At 41.7% G+C, this 27,594-nt stretch overlaps 1 protein-coding gene across 2 annotated transcripts in view; it reads left to right on the top strand.

The window, feature by feature from the left end:
• Positions 1 to 1,469: 1,469 nt before the first annotated feature.
• The window catches only part of UBE2G1 (ubiquitin conjugating enzyme E2 G1), a 32,060-nt gene continuing 5,935 nt past the window's right edge, over positions 1,470 to 27,594 (top strand). The window contains exons 1-3 of one of the 2 annotated variants that reach the window (XM_081843670.1): positions 1,470 to 1,646; positions 22,629 to 22,731; positions 26,878 to 26,975. In XM_081843670.1, coding sequence (XP_081699796.1) covers positions 1,601 to 1,646; positions 22,629 to 22,731; positions 26,878 to 26,975 — 247 coding nt within the window. In that variant the 5' untranslated portion in view covers positions 1,470 to 1,600. Of the gene's footprint in view, positions 1,647 to 2,737; positions 2,841 to 22,628; positions 22,732 to 26,877; positions 26,976 to 27,594 lie in introns of those variants that run through there. The other variant, XM_081843671.1, reaches the window with a different exon arrangement.

Raw genomic sequence — 27,594 nt, 5'->3', positions numbered from 1 at the left:
AATAGGCAGAAGGTTTGAGACTAGCAGTTGCCATCTTCCTTTTCTGCTGGCGCTTTCGTGCTTTTGCAAGCAGCCAGGCAGGCAGAAATTCCACAGTGTAGCTTTCACCTGTGAAAATTACTGCCTGTTAAAGTCTCTCTCACACACAAAAACAACAAAAACCCTTTCACAATGTGTCAGGAAGTAAGGTGAGAGCTTGGTGTTTCTCAGTTATAAATAAACAAAAGTCATGGGCTGTTGCAAACGCTGTTTGAGACCAGTTTTTACTATCCCACAAAGCACCATGAAAAGGTTAAAAAGAGCACCAAATAAATAAATAAATAAATAAATAAATAAAAACATACAATTACAAAACAAGGAAATCTTGGGCCTTAAGCTCAGCAACGGTGCGAGTTCACTGAAATATCTATATCGCTGGTTACTGTGAAGAAAAGATCCTTTTGTTACATTATGAATAGATATATTGTTTATATAATTGTATTTAATCTTAGATTCTACCATTTCAATAATGTACTACTGTCTCTTGTCCGACCTATGACCTGATTATATGAAGTATTTGCTTTCTTTTCTAATATGCTCTGCGTTGTTAATATGCTCTGCGTTTCTAATATGATCTGCGTTTATGAAATTAAAATTAATAAAATAAAAATAAAAAGGCAGCAATTACAGAAAACTACAAATAAAACACACAACCGTGAGATTTGAAAGCCACAATTTGTGTATTACAGTTTTGGTCCACACACGAATTTATACAATGAAGGACGTATTATAAACATTTTAAATACAATTCTTTAAAATTGTGTGCGTGCCTTGTGCGAAGTTGGAGTAACAAATTCTCCCCGCTCGCCCCCCCCCCCATTTTGACAAACTTTTAGGGTTAGCAAAGTCAGGCAGGACGGCTCTTGCCCTTCCCAAGATGGCGCCGAGTTCACTGAATCAACCTTCCTCCCTACACAGCGCTGCTTGTCTCCCTCCCACCCGCCGACCTTCCAAACATGGCGGGCGCCTCCCTCGCTCCTTTGTAGGCGGACCATCGAGAGAGAAAGAAAAGGAGGCGAAAGAGCGAGAGAAGGCGCCTGCGCGGAAAGAGGAGCGAGCAGTGCGCCTGCGCGCCGCGGCGCCCGAGTGCAGTGAAATTCCGTGAAGAGGGGAGGGGGGGCTGGAAAAGAGAGAAAGGAAAGATTTTTCCTTTTTTAAAAAAAAGGAAGAGGGAAAGAAGAGAAAAAGCGGCAGAAGCTGAGGGGAAGGTTTCCGTGAGGGAGAGAGAGAGAGAGAGAAACGCGGGGCTGGCGGGACCCCTCCTCTTCCGCCACGCGTCGCCCGCCACCGCCTCAGAATCTCCTCAGGAGCGGCGGCGGCTGCTCCCCCTCCCCCTCGCCCCCTTCCTCCCCCCCAACCCCCGGACGAGGGACGCCAGGCGGCGCCGCTGAGAGGACGGGAAGGCCCCCGGCGGCGGCGGCGGCGGCGGGGTCGGCTCGAGCGAGGAGGGGCGAGCGCTAGCCGGCTGGCTCTAGCCCGGCAGGAGGAGGAGGAGGAGGAGCACGCCGTCGCCTCCACAGCGGCCGCCCCAGACTCCCCTCCCCGGGCACCGGCGGGGAGAATGACGGAGCTCCAGTCCGCGCTGCTACTGCGGAGACAGCTGGCAGGTCGGTCCGTCCGCCGGTCGGGGCAAAACACACCACAGCGCGGGCAGAGGCAGGCAGGCCCGTCTCTCCCTGCCCCCCTCGGACCTGGCCGGCCTGGGCTTCCTGAGGGGAGGCGGTGGGAGGAAGTGGGGCTGGGGGAGGGGTGGTGTGAAACGTGGTCGGAGGGCGCTGGTTTGGGGAGCGGGGGAAGAGCTAAAAGTAGGGGGTGAGGCAGGGGTAGGGATCGTGGGGCTCTAAGGGGAGGAAAGTTCCCCGAAAAGGGGGCACTAGGTTAAAGTGGTGAGGAGGGGTAGGGGGCTTTGGGGGAAGGGGGAGAACGTAAGAAGCAGGGTGGGAGTGTTGAGGTAGGGTGGAAGTGAAGTGGGGCGCCTGAATATTGGAGGGTAGGTAGGGGGTTCTAGGTGGGCTTTCCCCCACCCCTTGCTGGGTGATCTGCCATCAAGTGATCTGGGTGAAGGTTTCTGGTGACTTCTTGTCGGCTGCCTTGGAAGGTTTTTGTATTCTGAAAGGTGGGGTATATGGAATTGTAATAAATGGGCGATAACTGGTGATAAATAGGTGCTAAGTAACTAGGAGGAGTGTGGGGATCACTGGGCAGGGGTAGGCGATGCTTATTCCAGAAAGGGGCTCCATGTAGTTTAGTTGGAGGTGGGGGAACCCTTACTTACGTCACCTGAGTAGGGAGTGCTGAGGTGAGGAGTAAAAAAAGGTGGCTGAGCTGGAACGAGGGAGGTGGGGTTAGATAGAGCGATAGAGGCCAGAGGGCATGGGCTCTGACACAGCAAGTAGGGTGTAAAAGCAACTTAGGGAGTGCGTGGATAAGTGGGTGAGGTCGGGGGGGGGGGCAGATCATGGGGTTGAGCTTGGTTGGGGCAATCTTTGTGCATGGAAAGAGGAGTTCGAAAGTACAAAAGAAGCGTTACTGGGTTTTAAATATTCCTGCTCTCCAGTCTCTAGTACAGAAATTGGCAAAGAACTGAACGTGAACAGATAGCTAGGCACCATGAGGGGAAAGATAGGAGGCGTGATAAAGGGCTGGGAGATGGTAAGCCGGCTATGTAGGGCAGCTGGAGTTAAAACAAGGAGGAGTGGCTTGGAAATGTGCTGGGAAGGAGTACAGGGGTGGGGAGACCTGAGTGAGTTGGAGAAGGGGCATGAGAAGTGCGAGAAGGATCTTGGCGATCAGTTGGGCTGGTAAGTTTGGGTAAGTTGAGAGGTAATGGGAACAGGCTGGCAAACAGTCGCTAAGGAGACTTTAAGTGAGGCAAACTTTGGGTAGCTGTAAAGTTTGATGGGGATGGCCTGAGAGCTCTGAGTGAGACTTGGAAATGAAGGAAGAGTAAGCAGGCTGGGGTGGGTTAAGTAAGGGCTGAAAGTGCCTAGATGAAGTGGGGGGAAGCTAGAGAGGAGGTACATTCTGACGTTTGAGGATAGACTAGGTTCTTTATGTGAATGATAGATGAGTTATTTGACAGATCGAACAGAGCAAGGTGTGGCTTGTGTAGCTGGGGTGGACATGAATGTTTGGGGTGCAAAATGGTGATGGAAGATGAAGAGGTGACAAACAGAAGGGAACATAAAGTGTGTGTAGAGTGCAGAAGGAATGATTAGAATCATAAATGGAGAAACAGGCCCTGGTTAGTTGTGAAGATGAGTACCATTATTTGGAGGTGGAACCTTAGCTGTTGAGTTTAAAGCATTAATAGTTGAACTCTGGTCATGCCTGAGGAACTGAAAATGTAACCAACTGTGTTGCTTTTTCAGTGGTACTGTATGAAAGTGACATCCCCATAGCTAACAGGCACCTTGTGTGAAGGGAGGTCAACCGTGCATTAAATTTGGTTTATTAAAGAATGCTTTGGGGCGCTACATTGATTTCTTTTGTCCTTCTTTCCCTCCCTCCTGTTCCTCCATGAGTGTTCCCATGTGAAGGACTGGAAACTGGAGAGGAGAAACAGGTTGAAGTTTGAGGATTGTTTATGTGAGTGATAGAGGATTTACTGGACAGCTGGAATTGGGAGCAAGTTGTGTCTTCTGTAACTGGGGTGGGTGGACAGGAATCTAGATTCCTGCTCAGTCTATAGGATAACATTGTACATTGCCTATTTTGAATAAAGCAGGGTAAGGTTGACATTTGTAGGTTATTATATTGTGGTGAAATTTCAGGGGAATTAATGTTTTAAATCCAGTGCTTTTTTCTAAAAGAAATGTTTAGGGGCACTCTCATTTTGACTCAAGAAAATCACCATTTTATTCTTCAAATCAGGGGAAATAAATACAGTAAATGGACAAAAGTACGAAGATTCACAAAATGTTTAGGGGTATACATACCCCTGCATTCCCCCCCCCCGAAAAAAGCACTGTTTAAATCCATAACAGAGAGAGCTATCATAGTCCTCAGTGCCCCCCCCCTCAATATTGCTGACACTGCTGCCAAGGTTGTTCCTTTCTAACCCCTTCTGCTTAGCTAGGTGATCATTGTCTCAAGGCTGCTTTTTTCAGAAGTGGCAGGATGTGGGTAGTGAACTTTTGGATCAGAAGTGACTAGATCTGAAGCTTGGGGATAAAATTTGTGAAGGATTGTAACCTTACTATGGGGTTTGGGGCACTGGAAAGGATGTTGTTGGAAAGACTGGCTGCTTCCTTCACTTATCTAATTTGCTTCCAAACTTGCTTCATAACTACTCCCCTCCCCCTTCCTTTGTCCCTGGCCTTGCTTTGCTAACACTCTAGCTACTGATTCAGAGCTTGTCCTGTCCCAGCAGGCATGCACATAGGTTTCCTGAGTGGTTAGACATGCAGTGTAGCCCCATGTGCTACTCATTGCCAGACCGAAAGAGAAATGAGCCAACAGTGGCTGCAGTGCTGGGTGTAGAAAACAGCATGTGTCACTTCTCTTCTCCTCCTCCTCCCAACTCCTGTGTTCATGCTTTCTTGTAGCCTCTTTGACTCCTCCTGTGAGAATGAAGTCGTTCTCCCCATACAGATTCACCAGTCCTTTGATTAAGGTGTTGGTCAAACCTACAGCCTTGTGTAAAAATACCGGTACTTGCAGATTACAATACAATAATCAGATATATGGAGTTTGATATATTAAACGGCTGAGGCCCTGGTTTAAGAGTATCAGAAGGGGTGTACAAGGGGAAGGAAAAAGATTGCTGCAGCAGTATAAAATAAAGGAGCCTATTAAATGCCAACAGAAGGTTAAAGTTACTAAAAGCAATGCAGGGTGTCTTATAAAGTTGCCTTTAATCTTAAATGCAAGGCAAGTAAATACCTAGGTTTGTTTGCTTTGGCTCTATCAAATAACACCATACTGCCTCTCAAATATGCTAGTACAGCAGCTAAATACAAATGTTACATTATTTTAATTGTGTAAAGTACTATGTCAACTGTCAAAATGCCTTTTGTAGCAATGCGAAAGTAGGTATTTTTTATTTTGTATCATGTATGTTATCCTGTATATCTGCATGGAAAAATCAGAGTATCAAACTCCACAACATGCAGTAAGAACAAGATACTAGTATGAATTGCCCCTAATACGAACTCTGAGTTGTGACTGCAACACACATAATTGGCCCTCTAGGAACCCCAAAGGGGTTGGGGAGGATAGAAGGGACAGTTAAGGATTCCATTTTTCTGTTAACATAATATTTATATAATTGGAACACCAATTAGAAACAGTAGTGTTAAGCAATATATGTAAATAGTTGAAATAAATAACATAAAAATGCTGGATTGATGGCAGAAAGATGAAGAAATTAATGTAGCTTGGTATTAGGTAGAGAATTTTTTAAAGGATAATGTAAAAACAGGGTTTTTATGAATATAAATGGATCTGTAAGACTTTCCTCCCTCTGCACTCCACATCGTGAGTTTCTTACGAAAATCTACATGCAATGCTTGAAGTTAGCCAGGCACCAAGTGAATTTTGCAGCTTATAGAAATGAAAATAGTAGTAGTAACAGTAAACTTAATGGGACAACCATAGCTCAAGGTACTATTTGGTGATTAGATTGTATATCCGGGTTTCTAACACTGCCTACATGCAATCAAACCACATGTCTAAATCCATGCCCTGGATAGGGTACTATTAATTTGTGGAATGGTTATAGCTCAGTAGCAGAGTACCTGCTGTGCATGTATGTTGAATGTTCTAGTTCAATTCCTGGCATCTCTGGTTAAAAGGATCTTTGTGAGTTGGGCTTGCCCTTCTGCCTAAGGTCTAGGACTTTACAGAGCTAACTCTGTAAAAGGCACCTTCATATGCTCATAATCCTTTAGGGTTTTTTATAGTGCAATCTCAAATGCTTACATCCTGATCCAGTTCTAATAACATGTAAAAATTGAGTGATATTGCATCGGGATGTGACTGCACAACCCACTGGAAGTAATGCAGTGTGAATAGGCAGCACAGTTTTTAGAGAGATGACCTTCTGAGGTAGTGCTAGCTAAACTTCTATTCTGTCCCATGGCCATATTATACCAGTTCTGTACTGGATGCACTATTTGCCAGTGTATTCTTGCATCCAGTTATCTCTGAAGCACTGAATTACTTGGGGTCAAGTTATTGGAAGGATCACCTGCACTTGGACCTTAAGATTGGCAGCAAAGGTTCTGCTCATGAGGCCAGCGGTAAGGTCCATCAGGCTGGTGGGCACACAATACAAGGCCTTTTCAGTGGTGGCTCTAGCATTGTGAAATTTCTTATGAGAGGAGCACTGTTGACTGCTTCTAAATGGGTCAAAGGATTAGTGGTTTAACTCAGCTTTTAATTGAATAATGGTGCTGGTTTATACTGTTAAGTTGTAATTATATTGGTTGCTGCTACAAGTAATGGCTGATTTGCATGGGGGTTACATTCCTGACACCCATGCACGTCGGCAGAGCGCGCGTTACCCCATTACTCCCCTTCTTCTGGCCGCTTCTGGGTCGCCAGGATGCATTCATGCACGGTCACTTTTCAATTGGACACAGGTGAATTGATAGTTGCTTGTATTTTATTGTTACTCTGCAGTGAAGTAGTTTACTTTTTGCTTTGCGTAGTCACCTTTTAAAATTGTGTTACGATTTTATTTGTGAGTGGCCGAAAGAGAGACAGAGAAGGGAAGGGAGAAAGATGGCATTGACATTTGGATGTATATCCAACTGACACTTGCAGTTTCTACTCCAGCAAGTGATATGGCTGCAGAACCTTGTGCTTCTTACCGGGATTGAGGCAGGATTCTACATTTTTGCTCTCCATGCTGCCCTCTGACAAGTGTAAAGATCCCAGCCTTCCTCCCAGCCTTTGATCTGGAGAAGTCCTTGGAAATAATCCCACCTGTTGTGCAGTGATCCCTGTTCTCTTTTCAGTACCAAGGCTAGGCAGAAGGCTGTTTCTTGGCAGTGCTAAACCAAACAGACAACCTCCCTCCCACCTCCATTTCCAGAGCTGGAAAGGATGGTGTGGGCTTCTTTAGACACTAAGCTGCTGAGCCACCTGGGACACTTGGGCAACACTTGTTTAAGTCCAGATCCAAACTCAAATGAAGGATTGTCCCATGTGCAAACGTGTGAGGCCAGGGACCAGTGAATGGTCAGGTTCTGGTGACCCAAATGTTTGATCTGGCTTCCAGGGCCAGCCAAAAGTTGTGGACCCTTGATGATATAATGCTATTCATAATACTAAGTTAATGTGAATATGACAAAAGTTGAAATTTCCAAGATAGATTTCAGGGTATATGGATCAGAACTCCTTTGAAGTGGGTATAATAACACATTATATGTGTCCATATCAGTATGTGTTTAGTTACAACAGGATCTGGTAGACGTAGATACATATTCCAGACAAGGCTTTTTTTAATAATAAAAAAAAACCTGCCAAAAATCTCACAGGGCTCTGTTCGAATTATGTTCTGTGTCAGAATCTCTGCAAAATAAAACTTCCTCTTGATTAAAGAACTCTCCTCGCAAAAGACTGATCAGGAAATTCAGACTTCCCAGCTCTGTGTTTCCTATGTCTCACTGCTCCAAGAGGGTTACTCCCTTGTCCTGCTTATGTTCCCACCCCTCTCCTGTTCACTGGCACTTATGTTCCACTTTCAGCTGTTCTAATCTTTAAACAGAATGTTAGCAAGTTGTATTACTGTCTACTTCTGTCACACATACATCAGCTGTGTTATTAGGCACTTAACTTCTTGAGAGCTGGCCATTTTAGTCTGTTGCAGGGTGGGAAAGCATCTTTTGACACCTGAAAGACTTAACAAGTTTCTTGTGGCACCTTATGCCACAATAAATCTGCTAGTCATTGAGTGCCACAAGATTCAGATTTATTGTAGACAACTACTTGGGATACATGGTGTTCTCTCCCCTTGGAATGGTGTTTACTAAGGTAACTATTACAAGAGCTGAGAAACTCAAGCATACATTTGAGGGTGCCATTGATCCCCATTAAGTAGCAATGCCTTAAGCAGTATAATTCCTGCAGTTTGGACAGAAAGCCAGGCGGCTTAAAAGGATGCAGAAGCTATGCATAGTTAATTAACACCTTTTGGGTGACTGAGTCTGATGTTGCCTTGGTAGTGATGTAGTATTAAAAGTACCGTATTTTTCGCCCAATAGGACGCACTTTTTCCCCTCCAAAAATGAAGGGGAAATGTGTGTGCGTCCTATGGGGCAAATGCAGGCTTTCCCGGGCTTCCTGCGGCTCTGCGCCACCCTCCGGATCCCGGCGCGAAGCCGCGCGGGGCTCCGGAGGGTGGCGCAGAGCTGCCTGCGCTCCTGGGCTTCCTGCAGCTCTGCGCCACCCTCTGGAGCCCCGCGTGGCTTCGCACCGGGCTCCGGAGGGTGGCGCAGAGCTGCCTGCATTCCGAAGCCTGGTGCGCGCTGAAGAGTGCACCTCTCCGCAAGCCTGGGGAGACCGGCGCGGCTCCCTGGGCATGCGGATAGCAGGCTGTTCTGGGGTTGGGGGAAGCTTGGGCTTCCCCTGCGCCTGCCCCGTGCCTGGGGGGGGGGGAATAATTTTTTTTCTTTATTCCCCTCCCCCCCAAAAAAATTAGGTGCGTCCTATGGGGCAAAAAATACGGTAACTTCTTACTCCAGTAGCTTAGTGCTACCATTATATGAGTAAGATATCTGTAGGTTCACTAACCAGAAAGCTGCATCAATATATGCCATAGTATGGATTTCCTTTGCATATAGCACTTTTTTCCCTCAATAGAAAAAGAGCAATGTGTTTCAAAAGCAAGTTCCTTGCTTTAATAGCACTTCACATGATAATTTTCCTTGAAGGAGAAAATTCTGGATCTTCTTTTGTAAGGTTTACAGTTGAAAAAGCCTGATCATGCTGAAACTTCACCATGGAAGTTTCTCAGACTGTTGGACTTGGGGGGGGGGGAACAGGGCATTGAATCTCACATTAGGAAGATTTGGGGTAACTTTAAAATAGAACTGTTAGCAGACAATGTCTTAAATGAGTTTATATTAATTATTATGGAGAGCTGTTGCGTACAGTGGGCCAACTTCCAACCATCAGGTGAATGCTTTCTCTCCATTTCTTCTACAGTACAGTGGTACCTCAGGTTACAGATGCTTCAGGTTACAGATTCTGCTAACCCAGAAATAGTACCTCAGGTTAAGAACTTGGCTTCAGGATGAGAACAGAAATCACATGGCAGTGGCACAGCGGGAGGCCCCATTAGCTAAAGTAGTACCTCAGGTTAAGAACAGTTTCAGGTTAAGAATGGACCTCCAGAACGAATTAAGTTCTTAACCCGAGGTACCACTGTACTCTCTTTCCTGCCCCTTCCTAGCTGGCGTATGAAGTACTTTGCAACTGTGAAACAAAGAGCTTGGACAGCACAGTTTGGAAATGCAACTGAACAGAACAGCAGATTCTAAGATGCACAAGTTTTTTATGATAAATATTTGTGCACTTTATAAAACCTGTATCTCTACTGTTCTAAGTTGTATTACTCTACTGCGTGGTCAGATAGAATACCTTTTTTTAAAAAGTGGTATCTTAAAGCAATATTATGCCTAGTATGACCAGGTTTCTTAACTGTGGGAAAATTGATACTTAAGATGTAGTTTTTGTAGATTTTTGAAAGTCTTGTTAATCTTCTGTTAAGTAAAGTCCTTTTCAACAAAGTGAAATGTGTGAATTGAATGCAAATGTAACATTCTATGATGAAATGCTGTGTTGTGTGATATGAAGTGTGTGTGTGTGTGTGTGTGTGTGTGTCTCACAGAAAGAATGAGAGAGACCAGGTGGTGGGGCCTATGAGCTCAGAGGGCTTACCACATCTTTTCAAAGACCTCTCTAGGTGCCGCGTTCTGGTTGGGTGGCTCACTTACTGTACTGTGTGGCAAGGACTCTGAGCTTGCACTGCCCATCTGCTGATCTCCACTCATTGTGATGTTGGTGGAGAGATAAGTGGAAGGAATGCCTCAGTGAGCAGCATAGAATGCACAGTTGCAGCATAAGCTGAAAGGTCCCACTATGGAGTGTAGTGGCTAGTGTGGCTGTTCCATACTTGGTGATCTGGCATTTGGAAAGAGACCAGGCATAGTAGAAGTGGGTAGAGCATAGCTGGGAGGGTGGAGGGGGGGTTGGAATGAGAGACCAGATAGAGGCTGCATGCTGCAACTGGTCTACAGACCAGTACATACTGGTGGAATGGATATATTTGTATGAGACCTACTAGTTCCAGTCACAATCTAGAGTGTTGACTTGTTGACTAGCTGATTATTTTACTTAAAGCAACAAGGTATGTGAACAGTTAAAGGCTTCTTTTTTCCTGACAGTTATGAAGCAATGACATTGTAAACTATCAAATGTTTAAAATAGTGCAATGCATAGAATAAATGTGTGATTGATATTCATGCAACTTGCAGTTCTTGGTTTCTTATCCTGGAACTGCAAGAATAGACCAGCTACAGACATTTTTAAAATGGATGAAATAACAGGCAGCAAACTATACAAGAGAGGTAATCTTTAAATGCTTTGTAAACTATGTTGTGGGGGGAGGGACTGGACCCTGCCCCCTACAGGGATGAGGAGCAAAGAACTGACTCTTGCCTTTATGTCAGATGACAGAATTAATGATGCAATTAAAAGAAGCAGTCTCTTAGATTGTGGTGTTCTTGGCTCTACTGAATATTTGACTAGTTAATTCTTTATTGGTTTCCCATCTGTAGTGACATCCCCTTGAAGTGTCCTTTCAAATTCATTCATTCATAACCACCCTCTGATCCATCCTAAAACATTTGTTCTTTACAGTATCTTTGAACTCCATCTTAGCAGAAGTGTGAGGTTAGCTTCTTCACAGCAGTATGGATGGTTATTCAAATACAGCTGAGCTCAGTTCTTTTCCCTTGGTTCTTTTGATTTTTGAATGGTCCAGGAGGTAGGTATCTATCTATTTTTCTGCCAGTAGGAGAATACTTTTCTTCCATTAGCCAGATGATCTCTTGTGGTCTCCTAAGATTCTTTCTCCTTGGGATACATGTATTTCCAGCCCAGATTTGACTACAAGGAAAATGTTAATTTAGTATGTTCAAGCTTTGGTGATCCAAATGATAAACCAGTCTTTTCACTGAGAAGAGTTAAAGCATCAGAATATTTTGCTTTTGAGGCTCTTGGTTCAAGAGAACTGTTTGCCAAGCATGTCTTTGCACCAGTAATGTAGTTTCATGTATGGAAATCCTGTGTGGTTCATTATGTGAAGCTCTTGAGTAGCACTGTTCAGCATTAATTCTAGTTGAATATGGCACACAAACAAGAATTTGCAAATGTGATCACAATTAGGCAAGGCAACATCTCACTTGATGCCTTCAGACCTCCCATTCTTAGGCTGTAGAAATTGTAAATGCAGCTAAAGCTTTGAACAGATGCTTTAAGACCTTTAAAGCACAGTAAATCACTTCAGTGATGAGAGCAGCTTACTGTCGGGACTATTTGGCTTTTATAAATCCGCATGCGCAGAACACTGCATGAGGCAGATCTAGTCTCTGGCATCAAACTTAGATTTGTAAGACTTTCAGCCTTCATGCTTCAGAAAAACCCAAACAAACAGATTTTATTTTGGATATGTACTTTTCCCATTATAAAGGCAGTGCATGCAAAAGGCTGCAGCATTCAGAATCGGAAACTTTTACAGTATTGGTCGATGCTTTATGACATCTGGTCACTGATCCTTGTTGTCCCTTCACCTTTCGCTTATCATACTGTTCTTTGCCGGAACTGAATTCTGCAAAGCTATATATTTAATCTAGGGCAAAACCTAAAATCTCAGGGTTTTGTTTTTTGTTTTTTTTCATAGGATATGAATTGCCCTATATTAAATACACAATTGCATTGAACTGTATCTAATATTTGGAGTAGACCCATTGAACTTAATGGACTTTACTAACATAGGTCCATTAATTTCAATGAATCTACTTGGAGTTGAACTTAGTTGGACACAGCCTAATAAATCTCAAAAGCTTCAGGAAATGGTTTTCAGCAATAATATCCATCATCAATACATAAAGCTAATCTTTATATAGAAGCAGCTGGATCCAAAATACTGGGAATGAAACTAGCTACAATTCTGAGCTGTTTTACATCAATTTGAAAAGACAAACTTTTTGACTAATCAGCATTAGAAGAATATACAGCTTCTGATTCAGAAATGTGGCCACTTTTTGTATTTCGGGGGGGCGGGCAACCAAAGGTGGCTTAGTGGAAACAAACTTTGTATTTTTTTTTTTTACATGTGCGCAAATCTAAGGAAGATGACAAGTCCAAATATGAAGTGATTAAATCAGGCGTAGGCAAACTCGGCCCTCCAAATGCTTTGAGACTACAATTCCCATCATCCCTGACCACTGGTCCTGTTAGCTAGGGATGATGGGAGTTGTAGTCCCAAAACATCTGGAGGGCCAAGTTTGCCTATGCCTGGATTAAATACTGTCAACTTGAATTTGAGTGTCAATTCCTATTGGAGCATTATGAAGCAAAAGGTTATGGTAATAATCCACTTAAATGGCATTATAAATGAAAAATTACAGTGGTACCTCGGGTTAAGTACTTAATTCGTTCCGGAGATCCGTGCTTAACCTGAAACTGTTCTAAACCTGAAGCACCACTTTAGCTAATGGGGCCTCCTGCTGCTGCTGCACCGCCGGAGCACGATTTCTGTTCTCATCCTGAAGCAAAGTTCTTAACCTGAAGCACTATTTCTGGGTTAGCGGAGTCTGTAACCTGAAGCATATGTAACCTGAAGCGTATGTAACCTGAGGTACCACTGTATAAGTATTTGTTTTGCACAACTTTATGTGCCCAATTCAATATGATTGTAGTCTTTCGTGAACATTATTACTGGGTTATCCTGCTTGAGTTTTATTGCCTTAGTAGTAGTTGCCTTTTTAATAATTATTTTAGCTAAACTGTTTTTTACTGAATTTTATTAGGCAACATGGTAATTTTATTAAACATTCAAGTTCCCATGGCAGAACAGAAGCTACCGGTATTCCAAAGACTCGTACTAGCAATTGTGCTGTGTAACTTTTCTTTTTGTTTAAGTTCTTGACACAATAAATAGACTTGATTTCTCTATGTTCCCCTTTCTTGTCATAATTCCTGCTGAAAAGTTGCATGTTCTCTGAGCACTGGACAAAATAAAGTATTGTAAGGATTTCTAAGGAAGTAAAAATATCATGAAGAAATAAAGGTTTGCCTTAGCAGCTTTTGACATTTTTTCTGCGCACTCTTCATGTATGTCCTGACTAGAAAGCAGCAGCAAACCGTTCATGCTTGATGCAAGCTAGAGACATGTGTTATTAGTCTGTCTCAGTGACAAGTTTGCACCATTTGCATTAGTGACCATGTCTCCATAGACTTTCACAGTTTGAGAACACAGGCCAACATGCTCAATTCATACCTGTTTTTGAAATACAGGGCAGTGATACAGAAGTGGAAGAAGTATTGGATTGGCAGAAGGGTCTCCAGTACTGTTAAGTTTAGCTTGTGGGAAAGATAAACAAGCAGGCCTGTGCTGAGCCAAGTGTAAAATAAAACAACTGCAATTTGTGAGAGCACAGAGTGTTGGCAAGCCTGAGCTGAGGTGTCAGAGCTGTTTTACAACTGCTGCTATTGGTGGTTAGACCATACTGACAAAACAGGAAAGAGAAGCTAAGCTTAGTGAGTAGATGGTCTTGTTGATTTAAATAGCTATTCCTCCACAGTGAATCCCTTTTGTTTTGGAAACTGATTGATTGATTGATTGATTGATTGATGTTCATTTAGGTTATCTTCTCAGTTTAAGAGGTCATGCCCTAATCCAGTCAGTCAGGATATTTACTCTTTGGAATTCTTGAGTTCTCTTGTTGGTAGAACCACTTACTATCTAATGAGCTTACTTCCTCCCACCAAAACTTGCATCTAGCCTAATCACTTGTGTACTAGAGTATGATCAGTTTTGGACTTATGACAACATTTTGCTTGCTCCCTAGAGAGTTGAGCCAAAAAATATGAATGAATGGATGCTTTCATATGTTACAGTATGGTGTCTGTGCGTGCACATGCAAAATACACAAGCCGCTGCATAATTCTGAAAGGACTACTGTTGTTCAAGGTGTCAACCTACAGCAGTGATTTAGAGTGTATGCTGGCTATAAATGGATTTTGAATGACCCATGTATGTAGCCAAACTTCCTCAAGAAATTGATTCTAATATCTATTTGTACTTAAAAGGGCACAATGCAACATGGTGCAACTGAAAGCAGGAAAATGGCTTCTGTTTGGTCCATGAACCTGTTACAGTTTTGCTGCAAGTATTGGAACCCTAAAAAAGCTCATCCAGTTCCTTAAATGAGAGGTAATTCGTCTTTTTTGACCCAAGGGTCATATTCACACTTCAGGGCTGCATGCCAGATACGGGTGTGAGCAAAGTTTGTGTGGTCAAACTGCACACACAGGAACATATTCTCTCCCCATAACTTACTTGAAGGTGGGGTGACTCAGTGCTTTTACTTCAGTCATCAAATAATTACTCTGATGTCCAGGATTGGGGACAATTTCCATTCTCATCAAGGTGCTGGGCTCCGCCTGTGTCTACTTTACTTTTTTTTAAAATTGCTGATGCTGCCAGAATTTATGGTGTCTTGGGTGGCCAGAAAAAAATGGCTTGGGGCCAGATAAGGATAGCAACTACTTCCTAAATTCAAGGGGAGGGCTGTAGCTCAGAAGAGCAGGTGCCTTAGAAGCAGAAGATCCCAGGTTTCATCCCTGGTGTTTCCAAGTAGGGCTGGGAAAGAGTCATGCCAAAAACTCTGGAGAGCTATTGTTCAGTCAGTGTAGACCAGGGGTCAGCAAACCTTTTCAGCAGGGGGCTGGTCCCCTGTCCCTCATACCTTCTGGGTGGCTGGACTATAAGCCATGCACACCCATGACTCGCCCCTCCCTTCTCCACAGCACCGGACGAGCCCTGGTGGCTGCTTACCTGTTTCTTGCAAGCAGCAGGGGCTGGCAGCGGGGGTGGGATGATGAGAGGTGCACGAAAGGGCTCCGGGGAGGGGCTGCTTAAAATGGCAGCTGCTCAAGCTCTGCTGCTGCTGGCACCAACAAAGCCCAGCCCCCTTCCTCCTCTAGGCAGGGCGGGGAGAAGCCAGGAGGAGGGAGAGAGGAGGAGGCACCGCCACCGCCATGTGAGGGAGAGGGAAAGAACACATGCGCTAGTGATCCATGCGGCGATTCCTGGTCTGTCCGCGGGCCGGATCCAGAAGGCAGTTGGTACTGATCCGGCCTGTGGGCCTTAGTTTGCCGACCCATGGTGTAGAAAGTACTGAGCTATGTGAACTAATGGCTTGACTCTGTATAGCTGTATAGCAGCTGATCATCCTATGTTCCCTAGTTGGAACCTGAACTAAAGCTGCTGTTCCCAGTTTTATGCTGACTGTTTTGAAAAGATTTACTTTTTTATTCCTGCTGTTTGGTTTGAAGACTTTGCCACAGCTAGTTATGAATTTATAGACAAAATTTCTAATGTTGTAAATGGTATACCTGGCACCAAAAAGTACTGTAGCACTAAGGGGTGCAGAATGTTGAAGGGACAATCTTGTTTATTTAAATTTCATTTATTTGTTGCTTCCCATAAAATAAATTGAAGCAATTTCACATTCTTCAGAAACTTTAGCAAAATGTTTACGTTACTTTCACTCTATACTACAGTTTTAAATCTTTGGTTCTGTAACTGTACACTGGCATTATGCAGTGGGTTCCGCCTTCCCATTTTTGTGTTACAGGTAAGAATAACTTGTATGGCCACTTGTTCTTAATGGAAAACTTAATCCATTCTGAAACAGGTGTACAGTTGTCTAATCTCTTACAAAGCTGTAGTTCTTCATCTTCCTAAATCAGCCTTCCTGGCAAGTAAGCATTAGTATGTCAAATTTGGATCATTTTAACATTGTTGCTCATGTAGATCCAAATAGCTGCACCCCAAACCAGCTTTTTTGCAGCTTGATTCCTGTGCTTTTCAGTGGCCCTCATCTGATAACTGATGACTAGTTTGTGTATTCAGCATCACTACTGAATTTCCTCAGCTCAAACATAGCTGGTTTGCTGGTGATCTCCAGCTTATCTAGTGTATCATTAAACCCAAAGTACATGTTTACTGTGATAAATGTTTTGGGATGCTTTTATGGGAAGCAATTGATTAATTAAATGGAGGGACATGGTTACTGCTTGTATAACTTAGTGCTTAAATAATAAGGGGCTTTATTCGTAATAAATAAATTGAAATAATATGCTAAGATATACCAGATACTAGCAATTCTGTAGATCTTGTTAAATAGCAGTAATATAAAGATAAATGGAAGCAGGACTTTCAAGACAGTATTCCAGAAGTCTGGAATTGTTTATTTTTTAAGGGAGCCACCTTTTTGATAGCTACAAGCTATAGTGAAAAGTGGTAAGACAGCCTTCCAATGTCATTGGACACCTTGGAAGTCTTGGAAAAAGAGGTGATGGTAGGCACTGACATTGTAATAAAGTGGAGATTTTAAACATCTGGTGGAAATTTGAGAAAGCAAATATTCCTGTGTCTGTAGTTGCCAGTGTCTTGAAACAGATCTATAGATATGATGTTAAAGCTGTTTGCATAGTAGAATTAGGTAACAAAATGTTCTAGATCAGTGGTTCCCAATTGGTGGCCCACAGACACCAGGGGTCTGTGTAACCCACCCAGGGGGTCATTGGGACTATTCACATAACAAAACTACCATAGAGATATCAAAATTTGCAAAAGTAGGTGGTCTGTGTGTTGGCTTTTGGGGAGAAAAAGAGTCCACAATACTTTCAGACCCCTGAAAAACAGGGGTCCCAATTAGTTAATTGGGAATCGCTGAAGTTCTCACTAAAACTTATCTTCTCTTCCTTGAATAGGATGTTCCTTGAGTTGTTGAGGCCTCAGCGGACAGATGGTATCAACTGCTGCTGGGTTTTGGAACTCTTTATAAAGAACGTTGTGGAGGTGCTGGGAGTATAGTGATGTAAAAAGGACCTTTCCTCAGCATTCTTGTTGCTTTATTGCCTTGCAAAGCCTACAGTGGCCAGAGGGGAACAGCCCTCTTGCAACCATGTTACTGAGCACTGGGTCTGGATTAAAGTAGAATGTTAGTGTCCAAAGAAACCAGTAGGTAGCATACGATTTTGCATGTTGCAGTAGTTTAGTTCACATGAGACAATGCAGTACTAGAATACTGATCTAAGCTTTGGTTACAAATTCAAGGAATGAGGAAGCAAAGCTGTGTACTGCTGTGTAGGAGTTTTGTTGGTTTATAATGATAAGGTGTTTAACCTGTTATGGATGGGGCTGGACTTGCCTGATAGGTCAGGTGCACATCTCTAAGGTTCTCCTAGCTGCATCGCTGCCATTGGAGCCCCAGTGGAGGCCTTACTGATGTTGTGCATCTTTTACAAGCCTAGGTTGGTGCAGAAGTTGTAGCCTTTCCTAAGCAGGGATAGTTCAGGCATAGTTTCTGGTAAACCCTCATTTGGATTGTTGCAGTGTGTTATATGTGGGGCATTCTTTTGAATATTGATCAGAAACTGAAGTTACCATATTATAAAATAAAGCAACTAGATTGCTAACTAGGACCACATATTGTAGTGTATCTCACCAGCATTAAATGAGCCTTGCTGATAGCTGCACTGTTTCCAAATGTAGTTCAGGGTGTTGGTGTTGAATTTCAAACCATTAGGGCTTAACAGGCAAGTACATTAGGCCCACAACTTACATGGGGGTATTGCGTCTAAAGCCAAAATCACTTATAGTCAGAACTCATTGGGTTCAATGGCGGGTAGGATTGCCAAAATCATTTTTCATGGAGCCCTTCACCTTTTTCACCATACAGTGGTACCTCAGGTAACAGATGCTTCAGGTTACAGACTCCGCTAACCCAGAAATAGTACCTCGGGTTAAGAACTTTGCTTCAGGATGAGAACAGAAATTGTGCTCTGGCAGCATGGTGGCAACGGGAGGTCCCATTAGCTAAAGTGGTACTTCAGGTTAAGAACAGTTTCAGGTTAAGAATGGACCTCTGGAACGAATTAAGTTCTTAACCTGAGGTACCACTGTATTTATATATTTCCTAGGTGCCTCCACTATGAAGTTGAATGCCACAATTTCAGTTGTTGGCTGGTTTTAATTTAATTTAAATTATTTTTAATCATTTAAGTATTTATAACCTGCTCTTCATTGAATATTTTCAGTTCCAGAGCAGGGGACAATAACAACAACAATATAGAAATATATGGATAAAATAATATAGAAAAAATACAGAATCCATAAAAACAAGTTCAGTAAATAACAAAATAGGAGCTCCATCATAAAGCAAACAAAGCTAAAGTCCAATAAGGACAAAAATTAAAATCTTCTATGTAAACAAAGAATACAGGCATGTCAGCAGACTGAAACAACCAAATGATCTTAGCAACAGTTTCCACCCCATCTCTCATCAGCACTGTGCTTTTCTATTGTTTTATATGTGATGGTTTATTGGTATTCTTTTCTATGTAATAATAAATCTCCCTGAAATCAATAGTTGTAGGTATTGGTTTTCTCAGCTTATATTTATAGCACTTAAAAACTAGGTGCTGCATAAAATATATAGACAGGCCCTGTTGAATTGACAATTTAAGTTAGACACAGCACCAGAAACAAAATACTAAAGTTGAACAGTTGATAAGATAATTGATCTAAGGTGGTGGATACTCTTTCATTGGAGGTTTTTAAACAGAGCTTGGATGGCCATCTGTCAGGGATTATTTAGTTGCAAGTCCTACACTGAAGAGGGTGGAACTAGATGCCCCTATGGGTCCCTTCAAACTCTGTTGTTGTTAAATTTATTTATACCCTGCCTTTTTCCCTGATGGACTCAAGGCGACTTACAATTCTATGATCCTATTAGCTTGCACATTTACAGGCTATTCAGGAAAGCCCTGACTTCTTTGTTTCCTTGGTGTTCAGAGTGCTGTGGCAGACAGGTTCCTTTGAAATGGCAGGCTGCAACCACCAACGGAAGTTGAAAAGTCGATATACCATACATAGTTGCTCCTTTAGCCATAGGGCTCTTCCTGCTTAGTCATTTTTGTTGACTTGTACCGATTTGATTCACTTGGATTTGTATAGAGAGCCCTCTCCCTGTAAACCAGTGATGGAGTGCTGCTTGCTCATAACAGCTTTGAACTAAAGCCATATCTCAGCCACGGTTTCCTTTTTGGCTTATAACCCTGGACTTGGTTGTGGAAGTTATTGTAAATCCCAGCTTGTGCTACAAACTGGATTGCTGATCCATGGCACAGTCAAGACTGTTTACTTGGTTTTTTAAATTCTTGGCACTGCCATCTTGGTGTACCAAATGAAAGCACTCTTGGAGTAGAATGAGTCAGATTTCCATTTCAGGCCATAACCTTGTCACAAGAGGACAGCACAGAAGGCAAGGTCTTGAGATTTACTTTACAGTGGCATTTCAGTACAACAGACTTTGTGCTTGGTTCAAAACACTGCATTAAAGATAGAGTAACTTCAAAAGTCTGCAACTTTACTGTAGAAAAACCAAAGGAGCCAAGGGATTAAAGCTGTTGCTAAATACAAGAGTGCTGTCTCCCTCTGTGGGTCATTCTTAACATCAGTTGAAAAACAAAAAAAAAGAGCATAACTAGGGAAATGCTTTATGCAAACTAACTTGTTTCTTCTGTTTGCTAACCTTAGTGGAGATGCACATAGTTCTTCCTCTGTGGTTTGGACCATGTCCGTTGCATCAGTTTTTGTTGTTGTCTTAGTCGTGTTCGACTCTGTGACCCCATGATAGTTAGTAATTTTTTTCAACCTGAAACACGGTTGTGGCATCCAGTTAAGTCCACGGCCTACTCTGCTTTTGCCCTTTACCACAACTGTGTCAAATTATGTCATCCTGCAAACCTTGAATCAAGTTTCCTGTACAATCTGTTTAAAAGATTTGCGAGAAAACAATCAGCTGTCCCTACTATGGGTAGATTTTGTGTTCTCTACTAGGGGGGCAACACTTTAAAAGTGTATTGAAATGAGACAAGTGAATTTTATCAGTGTATGGAAAAAGTAAGGCTTGGAAGAGTGTTGCAACAGAATTCAACTCTTGCTGTGCCTTCTGCAAATCACCAGGGACAGATAGAATGTTGATCAGGATGTAAGACAAATTGGGAAGTCCCCAGTTTGGATTATTGTATATCAAGCCACATTTTTTCCAGCTTCCCATGCTGCAGTACCACTGACTTACCTTATAGGGTGGCTCTTAAGGATTGCAATGTGATACACAGGATGTACTTTAAAGGCTCATAAGTGATATATTCTAGGTATATTAATGACATCCACAGTCATATTTATTTGACCTTTTAGATAATGTAATGTGTGCATTTCTGTTTGTTTCTAGTATCTGGGGCTTGTGACCGTCTAGTACAGAGCAGCCAATGTGGTGACTACCAGATATTGTTGAACTAAAATTTTGATTATCCCTTCCCATTTGCTATGATGGGAGTTGTAGTCCCATCAACATCTGGAAGATGGCTGCTTCTGCCCTGTAGTCTAGTCTATTCATTTCATTTCATTTCATTTCATTTCATTTCATTTCATTTTTGCTTCTGTCCAAGCATATTTAGTTCCTTAGCATGCCCATACTTTCAGTTAAACTTTCTTCCAAGTATTTGGACTGTAAGATTGGGAAGTTAGATTGCAACAGGGTCAAGGTTTGAATTTATCAGAAGACTATGCTTACACTAACAAAACCTTAAGAACATTTCTGTAAATGTTTGAAGATACTGCAGGTGCTAGTTATGGGAAATAATTATTGCTGACTTCAATTCATTGGTGATTTCTTGGTAACAACCACAAATCCACAGCTATGCCTCAGACTACCTGAATGAAGTTTGGGAACCCCGATCTAGGGTATGCACTTCAGTTGAACAGGCTTCTTAAAATTGCCTGCACTTCAAAGCTGTGTAAAATAAAGTAAATTCTATACCAGAGCTTTCCAAGCTGTGTGTCACATTAGTGTGTCGGCTGCAGTGTATAGGTGTGTTGCGCGAACGCTCCCCATGCTCCTCCTGGGGCTGGAAAGGGGTTAGTTTAACCTCTGGTTTGCTAGTAAAGCTGAATTACTGTGTCGCTAAATGATGCAAATAAAAAGTGTGACTAAAAAGTGTGTCACCAACATGAAAAGTTTGGAAAACTTTTTTCTATGCCCATTACTTGTGGGTGAATGGTAACTGGTTGTCTAGGCCTCACAAAGAGTTTAATAGCTTCTTATTTAAGAAATACATGTCCACCTTTTGACTTTCAAAAGTCCTCAAGGGGGATGACAGAGAAATGAATTAAAAACCCACAAAAACAGCATTAAAAACCATAAAATGAAGTGGCAAGCTGTTAATAAAAGCAGCAAACTACCATAATAAAACAACAAGTACATGATAAAATGAAGGGATGCTAAATGCAAGGGAATAGGATCCACTTTGACCCTCTTGTTACCTTGGCAGGTACTTGGTGAAATATTGAGGAATTAATTTGACAGTTTAGACACTACCACAAAAAAGGCTTGCTCTCACTAGCTGGGGACATACGGAGAAGGGCCTTTGAAGCTGACCTTGGTTGCCTGGCGGGTTCACGTGGTAACTAGTGCTCTTTTGCAGGTCACAAGCAATTTAGGCTGCTCTCAGTCAGCACCTGGAAAGCAACTGGGATCTGGATTTATTCTTCACACAAAAGATTTAATGGATAGCCTATAACCTTGATTTATTTGTATCTTAATAAAGCAATAATTTTCTTTAGTGTGTAAACACATTTTTAGACCAACTTACAGCCTAAGTAAATAATGACAAACTGAAGTTGATGGTCAGGTTTGGTATGAGTATTCTGCATTATAAAAGACATCATTTTTTTGCCCAAGGGAAGGAACTAGAGATGTGAAGGCCCAGAATAAGCAGAAGGGGTAATTTTTCCCTTGCCCCTAGCCTTTATGTAGGCAACTTTATGGGGCAACTAGCTTGTACAGGTGATCATAGCAGGCTTATTGGCTAAATAACAAGGTAAAATACTTTAAACTATGTTTTATTGGAATTTATAGTTGGTTGTAGCATACGTAATTAGATAGCCATTCTTTCAGGGAAGAAGAATCTAGCCACAAGTCAGTTTGGAGGCTTACAGGGGAGTAGGACCATATGGCTAGGAATGAGCAACTTGGTTTCTCTGAAATGGCTTTATGTGTTGGGCATTTGGTATATCATTGAATATGAGCTTTGTGTTTATGAGCTAAGGAGCAAACTAGGGACCCTGAGAATGTGGCATAGAACAATTGAGTTCTAACTTAAAGAGCACTTGGATAAGCTCTGAAAGTTATTTGTTTGCTTGTTACAAATGAAGCACAAGACATATGTAAATGTTACCTCTTCTATAACAGTATATATATTTTTTCTTTTTTGAACAGAGCTCAACAAAAACCCAGTGGAAGGATTTTCAGCAGGTTTAATAGATGACAATGATCTATATCGATGGGAAGTTCTTATTATTGGTCCACCAGATACACTGTAGTAAGTATCCCTAGCTGTTTAACTAAAATACCTGCTTGCTTAAGCATCTAATATTTTGATAACTAGCTTCTTCTGCCCTCTCAAGACTGATTTGATATGGAGCAGGGTATTAAATAGTGGTATAAAATGTATGCATTTGAAGTCTGAATTATCCTGGGTTACAGTAATTCTATCCTAAATCTAAAGGGGATAACTTGTAATATTGTGTTTGTAAGAAGTAAAACTAGCTACTTGTTTCAGTCTCCATGTAGATAATATTCTGTCTCCCTGCAGGGCACAAGGACAGACTTGCACTATGAATAACTGACTGAAAGCAAAACTATAGCAAGACCTAGATACAAGCTTCCCCTTAAGACTTTGGAGGGAGTGAAGGATAAATGTTTTGAACAGGGCAAGCTTTTCTCTTTTTTTGGTTCATGAAGTTTGAGACCTAAATAAATTATCTTCCTTTATCACTTGAACTAAAGTGTACACATATAAAACAGACATTTTCCCAAACACTTGAGTATCCAGCTAGCACCAATAAGCAAAGCTCAGGACCAGAGAAAAGGTCTTGACAACCACAATAGCATGGCAGCTGGCTAACATGATATTATTCTAATTTTGGGTCTCGTATAAAAGACAATTGCCATTACCATATTCCTCAGGTGGAGGTACCTAAGGCATCATAAGGCAGATTGAGGTGGCAATCTTAAACATACTTATTATGAAATAAGCTGTGTTGAGCACAGTGGGATTTACTTCTGAGTAAACATGCCTAGGATTGCACTGTCAGTTTGCAAGTAAAAACGACATGCACCATGATGTATGAGGCTTGGGGACTTCCATTGCAAGATGATGGTCTCTGCTCATTGTTTGCGAGTATCTACTTGTGCTACACTGGAGTCAAGAGTTGTTTGACAGGGCAAGTGGGTTGTGCTCCTCCTGCTGTTTGGAGGCAGGAAACACTGAAGCTTGCATCATTTATACTCAACTCTATGTGTAAATTGCTGGGAGACATCCCTAGGACCTTAAGGCATATAATGCAGCAACTTTTCTAGAGCTAAGCTGGTATTGGGACTGGCCAGTGCTTGATGGGAGACTGCTTGGTGGGCATCACACTGACTACCCTTGCCATTCACTTGAGTTCATGGAAGAAAAGTGGTACATCATAAATACACATTTTTCCATGCAGAGTAGGTAGTGGTGCAACCAGCAAAATAGAGCCCCTCCTGAGGATCTTGGGGACCATATTGTATGCTCTGATCTGAATAATTTGGTTTGCTTAGGGTGGTCTTTGTTCCGTCTTTGGCTACAAAAACAGGGCCTTAAAGCTTTAAATGTAACTTCTCAAGGAAAAATTCTGAGGAATTATGTGCTTATGACCATTTGTGAAATAGAAGGTGGCAAATGAATCACTTTCTGCTTGTTGGCATATTAATTGGAATAAATACTGGGTATACAAATGGCAAGGCCTGGAAAAATATCTGGTGTCTGGTAGCATGGGCACCTAGAAAGAAGTGTGATACTGTTGCCTAGGAAATTAAAATATTTCTCTAGTCGTGCTCCTGATGTAAAAGAGAGCCAGAAAAACAAGGCTACTTTCTTGAATAGGTGCTAGCTGCAAATGGCATTGATTATGTGAAACTGCATGTCTTGCCACTATTCCTATTTAATATGTTCAAGTTCAGGCATCTGTCCTAGTGTTAACACCTGCCTCATACAAAATGCCATTTTAGGCACAAAGCCAACAAGCTGGCTTATTCATTAAATAGATATGACTGTGAAATGTGTATGTGGATCTGCAACACTTACTTTGGAACAAATGTTTGCCAGTCCTGTACCCACAGAAACCTGAAAGCTTTTTTTTATTCCCCTTTAGTGAAAGTTTCAATCTGCATATGGTGTTAAGGTGTTCAGATGTCTTCTGTTCTAGTGGGTGTTCAAATCCATACCTACAATATAGTTCCAGTGTAACTAAATATACATGTCCCCTTCTCTTTCTGCTTTTCCTCTTCTACCTTAGGGATATCTATCAGAATTTATTGTGCTTTAGCTAAACTACAATTCCAAAGATTGGGACAGGTGGGAGGCAGGGGATAGAGTTGTACTGTAGACATGCTCCTCCCTTCTTTCTACCCCATCCCAATCTTTTTATTATTGTTGTTGTGCTTTGTTAATGCCAACATACCCCTAACAACAAAAGAGCAAAGCAAAGTAGAACAAATAGCTAAGGGTTGTGAATAATCATTTTAAAAATTTGCCTTTTCAGTTGATGGGGCTCATATAAAGAAAATATTGTTACATTCAAGTAGACTTAAGAGTTCATTATAGACTTGCCATATAGCAGTGTTAGCATATAATTTCTGTAATCTATTATATGTAGCTAGTTCATGTACGGCAAGTAAAGATAGGTCTTACTTCTATTGGTGCCTTGGTGGACTGTGTCTAGTTTTCCTCTGTCAGTGTTTCTTTAAAGCAAACATGGCACGGTACCACCCAGACCATTATCTACTTGTGGTTACCAACACATTAATTGGACTAGTGGTTTGAGTACCACCTCATCAGTACAGTGAAGGGGGAAAGCAGAAAAGGCAGATAAACTTAAGGCCTAAGCTTAAGCATGTGTACTTGTAAACGAATCCCATTTAACAATCAGTGAGACTTACTTCAATTGGCATTGCCACACATAACACTTAAGTCTGATTTTTAAACTAGCAAACCCTAGGCTAAATGCATTATGGTTCTCCAGTACTTGCTATTGAAATTGTAGACTTGACCCATTGAGCCATTCACTAAAGAGGAAGAAGTTTAAGGAATTGATTAAATAAGTTTTTCTCAATTAGTGGGTTGGGCCCCAACATTGGCCTTGGGCTACTTTCAGGTGGGCCACAGTCTGCACAGTGCCTCCTTGCTTGCTTGCCTACCTTGCTTCATAGCCATGTCATAGCCTTTTGGTTCGATCTGTGCTGGCACCAGTGATTCATTGGATGCTGAGTAAAAGTGGCTGGACTACAGAGAAGTGGGTGTAGGAAGGTATCCCTCTTCTGAGTGAAAAGGGCCAGATGAGGTGCTCAAAGAAATTAGAAAGTGAGTTAAAGGGGTATTTTTTTTGTTAATAATAAATAAATAAATAAAACTGGGAATAGAAAAGAAGGTTGTTGTAGAAGGACGTAGTGAATGTGAAATGACCATGGAGGAGAGATGTAAGAAACCCGAAGTAGGGTTGGGGGGGGGGCAGGAGGTAGAATAAAGTACAGGTTGAATGTGATAGACTGGAAGAAGTAGTTACAGGACGTGGGTAAATTAAATAGTTTTGAGGTTCTGCTGAAGTTTTATTCTGGAGGATGCACGGTGTGTAGCTTGCAAACAAAAAAAGAATTTTTATCTGGGCGGAGTAATTATTTGTTCTATGTTACTTGACGTATTGCATTCATCAGATTTAGCAATGACCTTTACTGTCTCAAAAATGGCAAATATCTGTACTGCTGAAGACATTTTTATTATTCTGTACCTAGATGTTATTCTTGAAAATAAAATTATACAAAAATTACTTTTGAGTGGCAAGTGCATAGAGGTTGGGGAAAAGATGAAAGAGAGTCTTCACATAATACTGTGGTTCAGCAGATTCTCCCTGAAATGAGAAGAGTGAGTCACAGTACCTCCAGAGCAAATGCCCATTCTTGGTTTGAGGAAAGGGTGAGCTTTAGGACTCCTTGCCCCAAGGAAAACACTGTGGCAAAGAACTGAGAAATTTCCAGAGTTTGATTAGATATTGGTCATTGCCAACTGATAGTGCCAAATTCTGCCTTCCATCTGCAACCATTTTATGACAGGCACTGATGCACCACCACCATTTCCTGACTGGTGAGCCTCAGAATTTTTCAGTTGTCTCAAGTGAACTCTGGGTGTAGAAAGTTTGAGAACCCCTGGAATAAATAATAATCCTGAGATATATTCTGGGAAATTGATGCTGAAGCCCCAGAATAGGTATTGCTTGGGGAAATACACGTCTTGCTCTGCCATTTAATAAATAACCATTCCTAGTAATGCTTCAAAGTGTTGTACTAGGATCTGATGACTGCTTAAATTCAAAGCAATGGTGAACTTAAATCACTTGAAACTTCTTAATGCAGTGACTGAAAATTCTCCCTTTTTTTTTTCCAGTGAAGGCGGCGTCTTCAAAGCTCACCTTACTTTCCCAAAGGACTATCCACTCAGGCCGCCAAAAATGAAGTTTATCACAGAAATATGGCATCCAAATGGTAAGACGCTGATGTCATGTGTAAAGTGTGTTGTTCTGTCTTGCATCTGGAATGAATATGAACTAAGTTGAGAGCCCCAATTTTGGATAATGGGAAATTATTAGGAAGGAATGTAAATATTTGGGTTCAGGAAAAAATACTGGTTTCTGTGTCTTTCCTTTAACTGTAGGTATGATATATTGGCCACAGGTGATATACAACATAAACTACCGCTCAAGATTGTTGTGAAAATACATGCATACCACCTTTATCTCCTTGGAGGAAATGTGGGATATAAATGCAGCAATAAAATTATTAAAATATTGGTTAGGTATCATCCATGTGACAGTTGGGTGATTAGGCTCTCAGTACACTGCTTGCATACAGTCTAATATAGAAAATTAGGTAGTATTTTAAATTTGAAGTGTGGAAACTGGAATTTTAAGCCTCATCTGACTCTGGATAACTTAGTTTCCTTGGATTATTTAGTTATCATTTATTAAAATAATTCATATTTTATGCCTTTCATTTCGAAAAGAAATTCCAAAGTGATCCACAAACAAAACAATATCACAACAAAACAACTAAATAAAACCAAGTTAAAATGTCAGCCACAGAAGCCAGGAGTGCCAGGAGCCAG

This window comes from Podarcis erhardii, assembly GCF_964252035.2.
Source record: "Podarcis erhardii genome assembly, chromosome: 16".
NCBI classification, from domain to species: domain Eukaryota; kingdom Metazoa; phylum Chordata; class Lepidosauria; order Squamata; family Lacertidae; genus Podarcis; species Podarcis erhardii.
This window is presented reverse-complemented; position numbering and strand designations above follow the sequence as displayed.